Raw genomic sequence first — 16,921 nt, 5'->3', positions numbered from 1 at the left:
GCCTACAGTAACGTTAGCTTGGACCAGAGGAGCCCATCACAATCTGCCTCTGAGCGAGACTCTCACCTGATATGCCAGTGTTCACTGGACGCCATGGGTAATAGTTCCGTTTTTTAATTTATTGCCATGATAAATGCGTCTGGGTTCTTATTCCCAGAATATTTTTCTTATTTACTTTGTGCTCTGTGAGCTTGACAGGTTCCATCGTTGTTGCATTGATATAAAGGGCTAACATTCGGCTTGTTAGCCAGCTAGCTGTCGTCGATCTGCTTTTGGTTTGGAATTGACGTCACTATAAACTATGAGTGGAGACGTTTCAGCTATTGCTTGTAAGGAAATTCACGCATTTCACGGTGTGGTGAGCTTATTTTGTTGAGATGGCATATTTTCGCCTAACCTTGCGGATGAGTACATTTTTAACCGTGTCAGTGTCGTGCTGCGGTCAGTTTACTCGTGGCATTCAGTGATGACGACTACATGCGCTGCTATGACATTGGTATGTAGCACCACCCAGTGTTGTTACTGAGCTATCCAGGAAATCGTCCTTCTTGCTTTATGGACTGTGAACGTTTATTCCGTATTTTAACAATTGCAGATCAGATGTAAAGATACAATCAGTGTTTTTAAACAGAAACTGTTGCAAGCTCTTTCTTTTTGTGAAATCTTAGTACCCTTTGGTATATTTGCAAATGACGGTCGTTCTTTATTTAAAACAGTCAGTTCTTCAATTAATGGATGATCAATTAAGGTTTTGCATTTGAGTTTTCACGTGTCCACATCTACAGGACACATTTTCAGCGTTTAACATGCCAACCTAAAAGCTCTCCCTCTAAGAAATCCAGAAAACTTTGCTCTGTAAGACCAAAACTTACATTTGAAATGTTTTGGAACCATAGTAATAACCACTTATTACTATAACAATATAATTGTTGACTCACAACCTTTCTGGTGGTTTATAATGTGAATGGAGTCAGGCATTAGTTAGGGGGGCCAGTCTCTCTGAGTGTTTACAAATAATCCATTAAGATGATGGGGTTTAAATGAAGGTGAAATTCATGCTGAAAAATACTAGTAATGGTTAAAAAAAATTAAAGAGAATAAAAAGAAGCTGCATTGTAAAAAGAGTCGATGTAAACAGTTTTTGATTGCAAGATATGAAATGATTCGCTGTGTAAATTGCATATTTTGCCCACTAGGGAGCGCTAACATGTTTTCTGCATATCAAATGACCTCATTAACTTATAACTTGAATTATAAATTAATTTATGTATTAAGATTGGGAAATTATAACATTTTTATTTATTTTATAACACAGAAAATATGTTATCTTATTCAAATGTTAGTTATTGAATTAGTTATTTATTTTTAGTTATTCAAGTCTTTGACAGAATGCATCTGATGTCTGCCTAGTGTTACTGTCCGTGTGTTATTTCGTCAACAAGTGACAATGTCATCTTTGGTCATGTTTACTTATTAAACATGATTCAAGAAAATTGTGCCATCATTACATCTTGACAATTTTAAAAGTTGTATTTAAAGAAAACAATAATATTTATTGGAATCAATAAGTGCAATGTGGATAATAATGCTTGTATAACTACATAATATTGATTTTATTTGTAATTTACTGTCTACAGTAATTCAGTCAATACTTGTATAGCACATTTCAGCAACGAGGCAGTTCAAAGTGCTTTGCGTCATAAAAACGCAAAAATAAAAAGTCACGAAAACAATATAGAGTTGTTTTTTTATGTTGAATATTTAATATGAGTAATTTGAAATGGGTTTGAAAATATTGCCTTAATGTTTCTCTACACCTCCGTTTGTCTTCCTGTCTTATACGTAATCATATCCTCAGCTTTAACGCGCTTTGCCCGTCCTGACTACACGTCCCATGATGCAGTTCGGCGCGCTTTCAGATATTTTACATACGGGATCAGCTGAGCTCGCGCTTCGCTCCTGCGAGCTCCCAGCGGCTCTGGGTCGGAGTGGCTCGGGTCGGCTCGGCTCGCCGTCCGTCTGTCCGTCTGTCGTCGGGCTTGGACATCATTTTAAACCCCTCTCAGCGCCTGGAAGGGGACATTTTTCAAACTAAATCCGGAAGAATGTGACACACAATTGGATTTCTCCTTGTTTCCACCTCCGGTAGCGCTTACGTTTCTTCCGATGGAGCGGATGATTTGGAGAGAGTTTGTCCGGTAATTGGGTCCATCGGCTCGGTTCGGACTTCACCTGGACTGCAGGGGGAACCTTAAGTGGTTCGGGGAGACCTTTAACCCCCCTCCGTCGAGAGGGTGATACTATGTCCAGACGAAAACAAACCAACCCCTTCAAAGTTGACTGTAGGTATCGCAGGTTTTACATTTTACTGTGTTAAGAGTTTCTTTTTCACATAGTCTGATCCTCTCTGACAAAACTATAATTCCTGCGTGAAGTGTTTAACTTGCCTTTGTTTATACTGTATGATCGCAGTCAGTTCATTAAAAAAAAGTCTTTTTACAATTTGCTTGCATTTAAATGTGGCACAGCTCATAAATGTTTGTGTTGGCATCCTAATTATTGAATGTACTTTCTACTCTACTTTACTTCGCAATGATCTAAAGACAACATTATCAAGACTAATGTCATATATGAAATCTAATGTTGTGCCAACTTGAACTTGAAAACTCAATAGTCAAAATTAAATGCGTAATATGCAAAAGCATACGTGGAAAGTATTTCAGTTCCTTGATTAAAGTATGATATGTTTTCTTTCTGAGTAGCATAACTTAAATGCACATACGTACATGAGGAATGATAGTAATTACACTTTGATATCCTCGGATCTCTTCTCATCATTTTTATCATTATTTCTGTTTATTGATTAAAAACACACCAGGTAACCAAAACTATTTCATTTCTTTTCCATGTCTAACATGTGCAACTGTTTTTGTTAGTCATAAGGAAATAACTGCTGAGTTTAATACCTAGGAGGAATCAGAGCCATAATATACAGGAAACTTGAGCAAGCTTTCCCACAGGTGGCTTCCCCTTCAGTTATTTTTTTTATTATTTTTTTGTTAGTGTAGCAGGATTGTTTTATACTTTGACAGAAGCACTGCTTTTAAAAGCCGATACATTAGTAAAATGCGAATATATGGAACCCCTGTTTGAGCTTTTACCCTGCCAGTGTGTATGCATTTTTTGTTTTCATCTAAACCATTCACATTAATATAAAATTACTGGAAAGCAACACAAATCACACAGCATGCCAAGCAAAGCCTCAGCTGTTTGTGCTTATTACATTTCTACAAAATGTCACTCTCTTTGCAAACAATCTCTGTTAGATGCTGAAGCTGCCATGATATATACAATCACAGTCCTCATCGCAGTGTTGGTGTCAATATAGCAATTTCAAACGACTGCTTCAGTGCAATATTTTATAGGCTATAAGATTTCAGGAACATGCATCATAACTGCTTGCCAGTAATATATTCAACCTCTTGTAGGGACGTCCACACCTAATAAAAATCCTGCTGATCAAGATCTTAAATCTTGGGAAGATTGCTGGTGGTTTTGTGAGATTTAAGAGAAGAGAGTTAAGAGTACATATGTTTGTCAAAATATCCATCGTGAAACTTTGTAGCAGTGTTTTTACTAATCTGTTCCACATAAATGATAATCTTTATATTTTCCCTTTTTAATTTAGGAGTAAAAATGAGACAGAAGCTACAGTCTGTACAGAAATATGACTTGGAGTAGCTTTTGGGTCTGTTTTAAACTTTAAAGCGTGGTAATGGATTTTTAAAAAGAAAATGTCAATTAATGAGTAAGCTATCAATAATTGGTGGAAGTTGGTTTGTGTTGACATCCAGTTGATGTCCTTGTATATCCATTACTTCTGTCCTCCAGCCAGGATCTCCTGGTTGGTCTGTCTGCAGATATCTTAAAGAAGTTGCTCCCACCAAAGAAGAAGATTGCCCTGTGTAATCTACTGAAGTCAGGACCTGCGCAGCTCACCTTTCTAAATATAGTTTGGTTAAACTGTAGAAATGCATCTTACTTTTGCACCTACAGTAATCCCTGAAAAGCTCAATAGTCCATATATTGTTACTGAACACCAAAATCAGAGCTAGAAACCGAAAAGGATGACCAAAAACAAGTTGACGTTGAAGAGGGAACTTTCTATGTTCTGTTTGAATACGTTTAACTACAATCTCCATCGTCATCGACAGACTTCAGATGCGGTGAGTTTTGTACTTCAGCCCTCCTGTGGTTTGGCTGCTTCACCTGTCTTTTCCTGTGAAGTCTAAATGGCCTGCAGAGAGCTGCCCAGAGCTGAGAGGTTAACGCAGTCAGACTGACTGACAGACTAGACAGCAAGGAGACAGGCAGCCAGACACACACACACACACACACACACACACACACACACACACACACACACACACACACACACACACACATTTTTATGTATATGCTTGCCCACACACACAAAGGGAGTTCCACGGTATGATTTAAGAGTATGTTCCATGCAAATGTCTTGATGAACATTACAATCCAGAAAAACTGCAGTGAAATTAACTGAATTAAGTCTTTTAGTTTGTTCTACTGTTAAATATGAAGATATTGTTGTTGTTTAATGCTTAACATGATGCACTATTTCAACTCTGATCATTTTTTAATATTCTAAAGTTCTGTGAAGTATTTGAACTTGTTTTTCACTAGATAAGATTAGCCTTATATTACCACTTTTTAGTAGGAACATTTCAGTGTAGAAACAGTAGAGTAGTCATGGATAAAAACATTAGAAACAACAATAAGGTGAAAATACAAAGTGACAGGTTGTAAAATCCTGAAATATGCAACCACAATGTAGTAAAATGTAAAATTTTGTGCAAGAAAACAAATGCTGAATACAAACAAGAAAACTTCCCTCCAACAGGTGCAAAAAAAACTTCTGCAGTCTGTATGGGAAAGCAATCTTTAACCTTTAATTATTAATACTTAATTCCTTGTATATGCTTGGTTTTTCTTATGTTAATGAGCGACATTTCACCTTAACTTCAGGCGCCTAAGTAGCCAGACAGTGGTCCTCTTCATTAGAAGGGTTTTATCACTTCATCTTTTGTGTGATATTGGGGAGGCAGATGAGAACTGATCAGATGTCTGGCCCAGCATCCTTGTTCCCCTCCTGTCTGTGTGTGGATGGAAGACAGGGCCCCAGCACTTCCTGCACATTCAGACATTGGCTTGTGTGACTTCATGTGTGTGTTTTCGAGGGGACGGCGGCTGGAAAGCTGAAGGAGGGGCTTTTGAATAAAAAAAACAAAAAGACCCCCATTGCTTGGTGTTTGAGTAGAGTTTTGGCATTCTGTCTTTTGTCTGTTTTGTTTAGCACGCTAGCCCTCCACCACCCTGACCCCCCACCACTGCCGCCGCCACCACCCACTCCCCTTTCTCTCTCTCTTCTGTGTGTCTGTTGACTGATGAGTTTGTCTCTTTGTCTGGATTCAGTCAGACACTGCGTCACCTCCTGCCTACAGACACACAGACTCGGAGATAACATCACAGTGGCACAGAGACTGGGGGAGGGAGGGAGCAAGGAGAGACAGATGTACAGACAGAGCTCTGGCAATGGGGTGGGAGGGGGGATGGGTATTTCTCACACATCAATCATTGGCCATGTGCCGAGAAGCCAGCTCGCTGTAGTAGTTCAATACCCGGACCCACTGTGCCACTCCTAATGAAAGCTCAGGCCCAAACTGCATCCGCACGCCAAGTAAAAGAAGCCAGACGATAGAAAAATAACCTGAAGATTCAGCTTCACGTTTGGACAGACTGAGAGGGAAAGTGCTGGTAACGGACTGTGATGAGGGGCGTGGTACTGTCAGTGTCAGGTAGCCAAAGTCGGAGCCTATCTCTCCCATCTCTGACCCGAGTTACTGCACTCCAAAGTAAAATCCCGTCTTATTTCAGAGTACAGGAGGAACTCTCGCCAACACCTCTAATGAGGCAAAAGCTCGGAGTCAAATTCAGCTTTTGCGGGGTCAAGTGTAAAAATAGAAAAAGTGGAGGAGTTTTACCAAACCTCACAACTAAAAGTACATCCACAGAGCGGAGACATATGGGCTGCCATTGCAGAGCTGCTTCCACCCCCCTTGGAGGCGATGGTATGGATATGGAAGTACTCGCTACATTTAAGCAGGGAAGACAGAGGGCGAGCCAGGCTGTTCGGCGTGTGGGTGGTGTGGAGAGAGACGTGGAGAAACACAGTTTGTAGCTCGGCAGAAAGCAGGAAGAGAGGCTGCTGCTCCTGAGGGACTGCAGCATTGCTGTACGAGCAGCCAGTATGCATTGGTGTGTAAGAACAGTGGGGGTTGGGATGTTAATGAACTTAACGTTGATGCATAAATATGAGTGGCCTCACCTCACCGACTTTATGTAGTGTTCATACTTTTAAACTAATAAGAAATTTCTCTACATCTTCAATCAATTAAAAAAGAGTTTAACATCTTTTTTTTATTGCTGTGCAATGTTTTATTAAAGTCAACCTTTTGTTTAGTAGAAATAGTTGTTACTTACTCCAATAGGGAAATGTTCTGAAGCCAAACTTTTAAACACAAATTATGTTATCCTGAAACATTTTACTAAATTAGGTGAAAGTTTTGCTTATCATCTCTGTCTCTGCATAGATTGTTTATATTCTTATCTATCTTAATAGGATATCCTTCATGAGGACAGATAGCATTTAAAAATTCTGCGTTGAGCCTAGAACCTCAACGAGGCTTTTAATAATTAGTAACCATTTAACTCTCTTGTTTTAATTGTAAAATTCTCCATGCACAAGTTCATTCGTAGGTTTTCATCTTGTAACAATAACTCAAAGACAGCATTATAATCCTAGGTATGCTTAGGAGCCCATATATTTTATGGTAAAGGTTCATTCTTTATTGCGTGGGTTGCTTTTTTGTGTTTTGGAAAAGTAAAATACTCCTGTTTCCAACAGTTTGAAGATAGAAAACAGGCTTTTACTGTCTACTGATAGAAGCTCTATAAATGTGGGTTTTATGAGTTGTTTTGGTTGTAAAAGTCTGTGGAGGATATGTCATTATAATCATTGCAGTGACGTCAGTGTGTACATACACCTGGTCTCCGATTGTATGGTTTTTGGTGAGCTCACTAAAAATTACCTTCAAAATACTGAACTGTGATTGAGAGACTTTGTTTAAAAATTTAAGCAATACAAATTTAAACCTGCAAATTAGAAAATGGTGTCCGTTTTCTGCTGCATGTCTTGGTCTCACCTGCACAATAAAGAGAACGATTGAGATCGCTGATAGCTTTTCATTTAAGTTCAGCTTTCATCATGTCTGAAATAGCAGAAATCTACAAGAGAATAGTTACTAGAAAGTCTGAGCATCACAATTTGCATACTTGAACCTCACCAAATTTCTGCTGTTCTAATTTCCCAGGGCCATTCCACACTTTGGGCTTATCTGGACTCCAGCACACCATTAACATGGACGGCAGGGATGAATTCACCGAGGATGGCGAATGCTGCAACAACAACTCGCAAGAAGTCCAAGGACAGGATAGCCTCACAGGTACGGGCCGGAGGGGCCAGGCGGACTCTGTGGGAACGTCCTCGGACTGAGGGGTGTGAGTGAGAATAAGCCCTGCTCTGTGCTCTGTTGTCTGTCTGTATTGATAGGGCTGTGTTTGCCTCCATAGAAGACAGCGATAGCGACCCCGACAACCACGGCGAAGACTCGTCCTCCAACGCGTCTGCTGACGACCACATGACTGCCAACCGAGCGCAGTGCCGCCTTCAAGGGGCGGGTGTCAAAGTGGTGAGTCGGCTGCATGTTAGCTGGCCTCTTTTGTCGTGACCGTTTTGTTACAGATTATTCCTCATTTTGGGTTTTGCCACATGTCAAGAGGGCGGGGGAGCGTTCAAACCAAACCTCACAGAGCTCAGAGCATCTCCGTCTACAACACCACCTTCATTTTGAGCTATTTGGTTTGAAGCCACACGATGTAGTTTAAGAATCTGTGAAAGTCTTAAACCTGACAGGTGAAGCTTTTCTTTTATGTATTATTTTATGCACTTGACAAGAGTTTTTTTTTATAAATATATACAGATATGAACAGATGTATTTGCACACTAGAAAAGAGTCATGAAAGCTCTTTGATTGAATCCTTTTTCTTTACTCCTATAACATAAACTCACGTGATTTAAAAAAAAAACTACAGACAGTTGGATCTTCAACTGTTTGCACAAGCTGCAAATAGGAAAATGTCTTCTTGGTTATCCAAAGTCCTGCATCTTCTATCAGTTTCTCTTCTAAGGAACTCATGTCTCCAGGAATGAATTAGCCAGCAAAACTTCAAGTAACATATCATTACATATGTTGCACAACTCTTGGATTCAGGTGTAGAGGTCAGAAGGTTACAGAAGAAGGTTAAATTTGTATTTGATAACCTATTTCTGTGTTAATTAGGCCGTAGATGTTGGATCCCTATCTTTATGAAAGAGCCCATTGGATTTTGATTTAAATGCACTCTAAAATGATTTCCACGGCTTCTGGACAGGAAACAAACCCACAGCATTACAGATCCTCCACTGTACTTAACTGTGGACATGAGGCGCTTTTCCATATGTTCATTCTTTATTTCCCATTGTGCAATTGTTTGTAAAAAGCTCACTCTTAGACCCTACAGATGATCAATCAACAGGCAGTGTGTGCTTTCAGAACGAATGTTTGTTGAACAAGTGGAGACCCAACACCTTACGCTTTGTTGTGGTTTTCTTACACAAAGTATTAGCTGAATTTTAATCAAATTTTTTTAAATGAAGGTAGTGTAATTACTTGATTCTGCTATAAAATGTCACTACATGCCTGTAAAATGCATCAGAATTACATGGATCAAATGAGCTAATTTGTTGGCAGACTTTTTCTTTTTTTAAGTCTTTGAGCAGTTCAAGGTGTGAAAGCTCTGCTATCTACCAATATGTTTTGTGGAGGTACCTTCTGTTTCCAAGTGCTCTACATTTCAACTTGTGCATGAGTAACATCTGTGACAGCGTCATGTGACCAGTAATGACTCACTGACTTTTGCACAGTCACACACTCAACACATCATCCTACACTTACAGTTAGAAATAGCTTCCACGCAGGCTGACGTTAAGCTTGATACAAACAATGCCTTCGCTTAAATCACTAAAGGGTGAGCTTCATTGCACACCCGAAGCACATACGGTTTTTTAATGTGGATTTACTTTTACCGCCCACCCACACCATATGCGTGAATAAATCTACTCTAAAAATGTGCTTTTATTTTCCTCAGGAGAGTGACGAGGGGGCTGACCACGGCAACAACTTTGTCTGTCCTCTGTGCACGCTGGATTTCAGCAGCCCTGAGAGACTCATTTCACATGTCTACCAGGTGAGGACTGCATTTTTTTCCAACTATAAAAACACGGACGACTTTGGAAACTGTTGCAGCATCTTGCATTTTTTGTCTCAATTAGTGCGTACTAGTCAATTAGCAGCTGCGCCGTCCAACATTTTAGAGTCTGTTTTAACAAAAACAGCTTGTTAGAGGTAATAAATCCAGTAAATTCAGGTCAATGTCATGCTGAGAAAAATGCAGAGCAAATTCTAAAACTGTAGCTTTTTTTTTTTTTTTTGGTGATTACAATTCTCCTGTAATCCAGTTGTTTATGTTACACTAATAAAGTTTTCATTTGAAGTGACAAATGTCAAAATACTGCTATATGTGAGTACAGTTATATCTACATTAAAGTAAACACATAGTAGTTGAATAGTAATAATATTTTATGTTGTTGTTATAACAGAAACACAGATGGCTCTGCCAGACATCAATCCCATCTTGTTAGCTGAAAGAACTATTAAATGGTTCACATCTATTAATTTCTACCATGTCAGTGCATAAACACGTCAACCAATTGCAGCAACTTCAATGTGCTTCTTTCATTTTAATTACCAAAGGTATTTATATTTAGTTTTCAACATTAAACCTCCGGGATGATGCACACAAGTTTGATGAATACAAACAGCGAGGAGCTTTGCAAGAGAAACACGAAAAAATGATACGAAAACTCAGACTTCTTCCATTAAAAAAAATCTGATAAACGTTAAATACACATGATTTAATGGATTAACACCTATGATCTTTTTCTTGATTTTATATGTCAGACTCAATTTAAATCACAGTTGCTCAGAATCAGCTGGTCAACGAAATCTGGAAATCTTCATAAGAATTTAGCACTTTCACTCAATAAATAAATATGACAGAACAATCTGTTACAGGTTTATAACATTAAGTGTGGAGTTAAACGTGGTTTTAAAAGCTACTTCCTTTCATAACTGACTCCCTTTAATCCAGTCACGATGATACATTCTATCCATCTTTCCTCCTAAATTTATAATAGATTAAAAAAAACAACAACAACTGCCTTTTACAGTTTATCACGGTAAGTTTATATGTTTATCTTTCTCCGCTGTCTTTCCCAGCATACAAGCATGATGAGCAACACCAAGAGCTACGTGTGCCCGGTGTGTGGGCGAGCCCTGAGTTCTCCTGGCTCGCTTGGACGGCATCTTCTCATCCACTCTGAGGACCGCCTCTCCAACTGCGCCGTCTGTGGCGCACGCTTCACAGACACCAACAACTTTAACAGGTTCACCCCAGATCTGCTGCTGCTGCTCGGCTCTTCTATGCACAAGTTTGCAAGGAACTTGATGTCTGTTGTATTGAATGCGATGGGATTTTATTACTAGAATAGCACACTTTTAAAAAAAAAACAACACATATATAAGCTGTATGCCAAGGCTGCATTTTTACTCTTCCCATTGATGGTCAAATTCTTACCAGGCAAGGATGTGGGGAAGACATAAAACATGGCAGACCAAAAAGTTTCCTAAAGCTGAATGACGTTTAGGTGATGCGTCTCCAGCTGAGCACATCAGAATAAATAAAGAAGTGGTTTCCCAGTGAGAGATGAACCAGACTGTATAACATGAGGGATGAATACATTTAGTCCTGCAATGACAGATCCATAGGAAATAAACTTGCACGTTGCTTAGCAACTGCCATTAGCTCGTTTTCTTTTTCTTTTTTCCATTTAAACAGCTCTTTCAAGGTCAGAATACACAGTGGAAAGAGAGGGAGGGATAAATTATAAAACTCAACACAGAAAAGTTACAAAATATATAAGCAATTTAAAACTACCAGACTTTTCTGTAAAATCAGTTCTACTCTCTTCAGATAGTCTGTCATTTATAAAGCATGTCAACGCAGTAACTCTGCAGTTTCATTGTTAATCATTATGAAAATCTACCTTCTTAAAAAGAACTGTGTATGTCAGGGATCTGCAGCCTTTACAATCTAAAGAGACGTTTTGCCATAAAAATATCACAAAGCATAATGAAAGCAGAGCAATATGCAGTAGAAATTAAATCAACAGTTACAGTGCAGTAGTTTGACCTGCGAGTCAGTGAAGAAACCTTTGAGAAATGGTTGAAGACAAACGTTTAAAGCACATGGATAAGGCTGGTCAGCTATGAACGACAAAGCAAAACAAATCAGACCTCAGCAAAAAGTTGTAGATTGGGCGTGGCTCTCTCATAATCTAACTTCCTGTCAAGCTACTGTGGAAAAAAGGCCACAAGAGCCAAAACAATTCCTTGAAATCATCAAGACTTGCTGTGTGTGAACGTAGCCGAAGAATCATCTCAGAGATCGAAAGTCGAGGCCTTGTTTCAGCTAACCTTCTGTCTTATTACAGGGAAAAGCTAAAAGATGTCCTCGACACAAGCAGGATTGACATCACTGGTGGACGGGAATCCTGCTCCATGTCCCACTCCCTCTCCAGCAGCCCCATGAGCAGCCCGGGCTCCAGCACGCACTCCTGCCACGGAGCGGGTCCCAGTCCCAGTTCCTGTCAGGGCCCGCCTCCCTGCCAGGCTCCCGATCCGACATCCACCCTCTGTCAGGCCCATCGCTCCTGCCAGGCCTCCAGCCACATCCCAAACCAGTGTCAAGGACCCCGGCCGTGCCACGCGTTAAGCCCAGGTTGTGGACCTTGCTCGGGGTCCGAACAAGGACCCGCCTTTCCTTCGCTGCCCGACGGGCTCCTGTCTGAAGGTCCGTCGCTCGCGTCCATCCCTGACGCCCTCAACTCCTCCTCCTCAGCCCTTCCTCCCATTCCCGACATCATGAGCCCGATGCCCGTCTACCCCGCCGGAGTCCTGCTGGTGTGCAACAGCTGCGTGGCCTACCAGCAGCTGGTGGAGGCGCAGTCTCCGATGCGGAAGTGGGCCCTGCGTCGCAAGAACGAGCCCCTGGAGGCTCGCCTGCAGCGTTTGGAGCGCGAACGCACCGCAAAGAAGAACAAGCGCGCCTGCGAGACGGACGAGGAGAAGGAGCTGAGGCGGCTGCGAGACCGCGAGGCCAAGCGCATGCAGAGGATGCAGGAGACGGAGGAGCAGAGGGCGCGGCGGCTGCAGAGAGACCGGGAGGCCATGCGGCTAAAGAGGGCCAACGAGACTCCGGAGAAGAGGCAGGCCCGGCTGATCCGCGAGAGGGAGGCCAAGCGGATCAAGCGGCGGCTGGAGAAGATTGACCCCGCCCTCAGGACACAGATCGAGCACGATCCCGCCGCAATGGCCGCTCTCACAGCGGACATGAGTCTCTTTCAGTTCCCCTGTCCCATGCCGGTTCCTTCCATAGATAATGGTCTCTTCATGAAGCTGCCATGATCCCTGGGGACCCTATAAAAACTCCCCCCAGCCATCAGGTTCCCATTACCACAGCGAACCATTCCTGTCCTACTCTTGCTATACTATTCCTTTGTATTCATGCAAACTTCTTCGATTTCTAATTTATTACAGTCTATTAAACCTTGGAAACAGGGTTGAGAATGTTTCTTATTCTAAGAGCATGCTGTAAAGAGATTTATCCGTGTTTCAGTGGACTCTCAGAGGTAATAGTACATTCTGGTGGGAGCAGTTATTCTTGCTTCAACTGACAAACAAAACAAAACAAAACAAATCATTTGCACATGGATCCTCAGTGAGGGGAGCGTGGACCCTGTCGCTGCAGACCCTCTCTCCCTGGTCCTCCCAGCCCAGTAACTCAGACTCCGGTAGCTGCGCCTCTCTCTGTTTCCTAGCTGCTACCGTGGAACATTCATGTGAAAACTACTACCTCATCCGGCGCCGTGGACGGTCGCTCTCTGTCCTGTGGCTTACCAGCTCCAAGCTTCCAAAGCTACACACACACTATACAATACTACAGAAGACGCAGGTCGTTTCCCCACACTTTTAAGTTTTGATATTCCTCTTTATGGCACTTTAATAGGACACATGCATTCACTTGTGAATGATTGTCCCTATTGAGCGTGCCCCGTGTTGAAAAGCATTCCTGTCGTAATTATCTTCATTCATGTCGTCTTTTTTTTTTTTTTTATAAACACTGTGTGTAATTTATTGTTTTTTAAAAACTCAGTCTCTGCTGCTGTTATTGTACTGTACACTACATTATTTACCTCTTATATATTTTGGTCTCATTACATGGAAAAAGAAAACCCAACATGTTACCTGTTGACCTCTGATTTTGTCGCATTACTTGAATTCTGTCTACGAAGAAGCATTTGTGTTTTATGCTAATTGGTAAACATGTTAGTGTTGTATAGAAAGTCATGCTTCATTTTAACCTGCTTTGTGCAATTCCTGTAGCATTCACATTCTCCGTGAGTCTGCAGTATCTTATGTTATTATTACCACTTAAATTTTTATATATATTTTTTTTTACATCCACACGTCTGGAGAAAAAAAAAAGTCATGTTAAGAGGTGAGAATCATTTACAGGTATATCTAAATAAAAAAAAATAGGATGTAGTTTGAATGTTAATTTATTTCAATTATCTAATTCAAGAGTTGGATTCATAACAGAGTGATATATTTCAAGTTTTCGGTGAGGTGGCACTAGAACTGCTGACCATCCACTATCTCCCTCAAACTTTTAAAAGTATTTCTAAATCCTCTCAAGGTTGTGGCTATAATTACTGCTTTTTTTTCTCCCACATTTTTTCCTTCCACTCAATTTTCCATTATTGTGCTAGAATACAGTTATTAGCTACTTAATCTTTTGTGTCTTAGTTATCCAAATTAATTAAACTAAATGCTTGATATAACTCATTTTTAATTCCTGACATAAATGAATTGCTCAATAACAATCTACCTTATTGAGATATACCTGCATGATGCAGTCCACCCCTTTGTTAGCACTGAGGCTTGTTTATTTCCAGGATGTGTTTTTATATTACTGATCCTCATTCCAGCACATATTTATGCAACATGATATTTTGTTTTCTTGTAAAAGTGTTTGCCGTATTTTGCTGGTATAATCTCTTTCATATTTACGTTAGAGGCCAAGTTTGCATCATCCCCGCGTTGTTTACAGCTGTACTGTTACTTCCACTCCTCTTGATTTCTCTAGATGCAAAACTTTTCATCGTCAAACAAGCAGTTTCAGTCTCTCCAAGTAGTGTTTCTGTTTGAGTCACTCCTAGAAGAGCGCCGTCCTGCCTAAAGAAAGCATGAGACGCGGATCTGGGTCGGGACTTTTGGCTTTCCTAGGCGTGCATCAAACTTCTATGCAACAGATTTATTGTTTGTGAAGGAAAACGATTTCACTTCTCAAAGAAACTATGCAGAACGCAACTTCAAAATGTTTCATCGAAATTCAGAATCAGAAGCTCTGCTTTCTCAGGCAGTTCAACTCAGTGAGAGGGCCCAGAGCCCAGAACGTCAAGATTAATTCATAAACCGATCGCATCACGTTTGGGGGAGAATACGTTACATCGGTTTTATTTTTCAAAGTTCAGCACATTAAAGCAACAAGATCTCACTGCCATCCCGTAGTGACGTTCTCTGCTGAAAGCGAAGGCTTCAGGTTTTGTCTCAGCCTATGAATACTGGGTATTTTCAGAGGTGACGCCGTCAGTCTGCTGTGAACCAGCAGCAGGACGACTGCGGACTCTGGGGTGTCACTTTGTCCTTTGGAGCAGTTCGCTCACTTTGGTTTAGGTTAACACTGCATGTCCCTGAAACTGCACTAGTACTAGAGTTGTTCAGTATGAGCCTGTGTTCTGTTAGTTTATGCCTGCTTTTTATTTATTTATTGTTTTTAAACAGTTTAATTTTTTTTTTTAAAGTTTAAAATGTTGGCCTTTTGATATTAATGCTATCAGGATTTTTCTCTCAATGTCCATGTTTACAAAATCTGTATCTCTGAAAAAGGCCAAATGAATGAGCTAAACTGCAACAACATGCCTGGTTGTCACATCAATGTATCCTGACTGGATGGCCCTTCAGGGACACCGTCCTCTGTTACTGACTCAAAAGATGTACAGACCATAACGAAACCTGGTAAAGAATGTGGAAATAAACATCAAGTTTAATATAGAGCAAGTGTTTACCTTCTGTTGCTCTTTAGGCAGTCACTCATACTCAATATCACATCAGTAGGTCCTCGAGTTGTTACATTACATAATGAACAAATTATCAGTTAATCTGAATTGGGAAAAAAATTTAAAAATGTGTTCTGATTTATTATTTTAGATAGTATAGTTTCTAAACCATTGCACTCGTATTTAATGCTTCATTTAGCTTTTCGCCAAGGAAGCCCAATTTGTCATATTGAAAGTGTGCGTGGGTGGAGGAAGCAATTTTTTAGCTGCTCACCAGTGAAAACACTATTTTAATGAACAAAATAGTCACTTTTGTAGATAAAAGGACCAGTAATGTGAAAAGGATCTCGCATATTTGCCTCGATATGTGAGATCAAGGCAAATATCCGACCCGCATAACAAACAGGTGTTCAAGATGCAAGTTTTTCCTAATTTTCTACAGTCCTTTTTTCTCGTGTGATCCAGAGTTTAAAATGTTTCAACTGGCCAAAACCTCCAAACCGCTTCTGTTTGGTTACAAGACTCTGCATGGACGTCACTGACCCTATGTGAAGTTCTGCACAGAAGTGAAAGACAACTCAGAAAAAAAAAATCTAAATTAAAGGCATACAACGTCATAATATTACTGGAGGCTTTACTTTTTTTAACTCGTGTAAAAGAAAAACATTTAAATTTTTTTCAGCAGAGGAAATAATTGCTGTATTTTTCTGTCTTATTTTGAGTCATAAAAGTGCAGCTCAAAAAATTTTATATTGTGTGAAAGTGCAATATTTCTTCACAGTAAGTTCAGGAAGTGAGAGATTCATTACATAAAGTAAAATATTTCAAGCTTCATTTCTTTTTCTTTCTTTTGCAGTATTAATTATTGTGGCTTACACGTGAAGAAAACCCAAAATTCAAGACAATTTTTTGAGACGCTAAATGTTTTGGTTTTCTTTATAAGCCACAATAATTCAAACTGCAAACAAAAAAACAAGTTTGAAATATTTTACTCAAATTAATTTCTATAAAATAATCGTTTCATAATCAAGAGTGCAAGAAATATTGCACTCTCATGCAATATCTCTCATTTTTTTAGATGTACTAGTAGTTGCTGGTTGTTTGTGGTATTGTGTAATACAGCATTTTTTAATTTTGATGATTTCGACATCGAAAATCTTACACTAAAAAAGTTTAAGTGTCATTTCTGTAGCAGCCATAACAGTCTTGAATCAGTTGCAAGCTGCGGAAAAACATCTCGAGGGCCCCAAACGGCCCGCGAGCTGCAACCTATACACACTAATTTAAAGCATTAAAAAACACATTTTAGTAGTAGAAGTACACAAATGTCTTTACTAGTTTGCATGAAAATGTAAAAATACTTGCCAGCTAATGCTTTTAACCATTTTGTTCAAGATTTAATTTGTTTTAATTCCAGAAAACTAATTAAGTCTTCACAAA

The 16,921-nt window shown here is 40.0% G+C and overlaps 1 protein-coding gene across 4 annotated transcripts; it reads left to right on the top strand.

Moving 5' to 3' along the window:
• The first annotated feature begins 17 nt into the window (after positions 1-17).
• On the top strand, positions 18-15,478 carry znf821 (zinc finger protein 821). 4 transcript variants are annotated; one of them, XM_023332791.1, is made up of 6 exons: positions 18-97; positions 7,455-7,586; positions 7,714-7,832; positions 9,331-9,429; positions 10,521-10,687; positions 11,795-15,478. In XM_023332791.1, exons 1-6 carry the CDS (start codon positions 94-96, stop codon positions 12,765-12,767), a joined length of 1,494 nt encoding a protein of 497 aa, XP_023188559.1. In that variant the 5' UTR covers positions 18-93; the 3' UTR covers positions 12,768-15,478. The 4 variants fall into 4 exon arrangements, with proteins under 4 accessions (XP_023188559.1, XP_023188558.1, XP_014328796.1 ...); XM_023332790.1 differs by lacking the exon at positions 18-97 and adding an exon at positions 1,761-2,342 and having other exon boundaries at positions 7,717-7,832; XM_014473310.2 differs by lacking the exon at positions 18-97 and adding an exon at positions 1,761-2,342.
• The last annotated feature ends 1,443 nt before the right edge of the window (positions 15,479-16,921 follow it).

The sequence above is a fragment of the Xiphophorus maculatus genome, chromosome 4 (genome assembly GCF_002775205.1).
Source record: "Xiphophorus maculatus strain JP 163 A chromosome 4, X_maculatus-5.0-male, whole genome shotgun sequence".
Lineage (NCBI taxonomy): Eukaryota > Metazoa > Chordata > Actinopteri > Cyprinodontiformes > Poeciliidae > Xiphophorus > Xiphophorus maculatus.
This window is presented reverse-complemented; position numbering and strand designations above follow the sequence as displayed.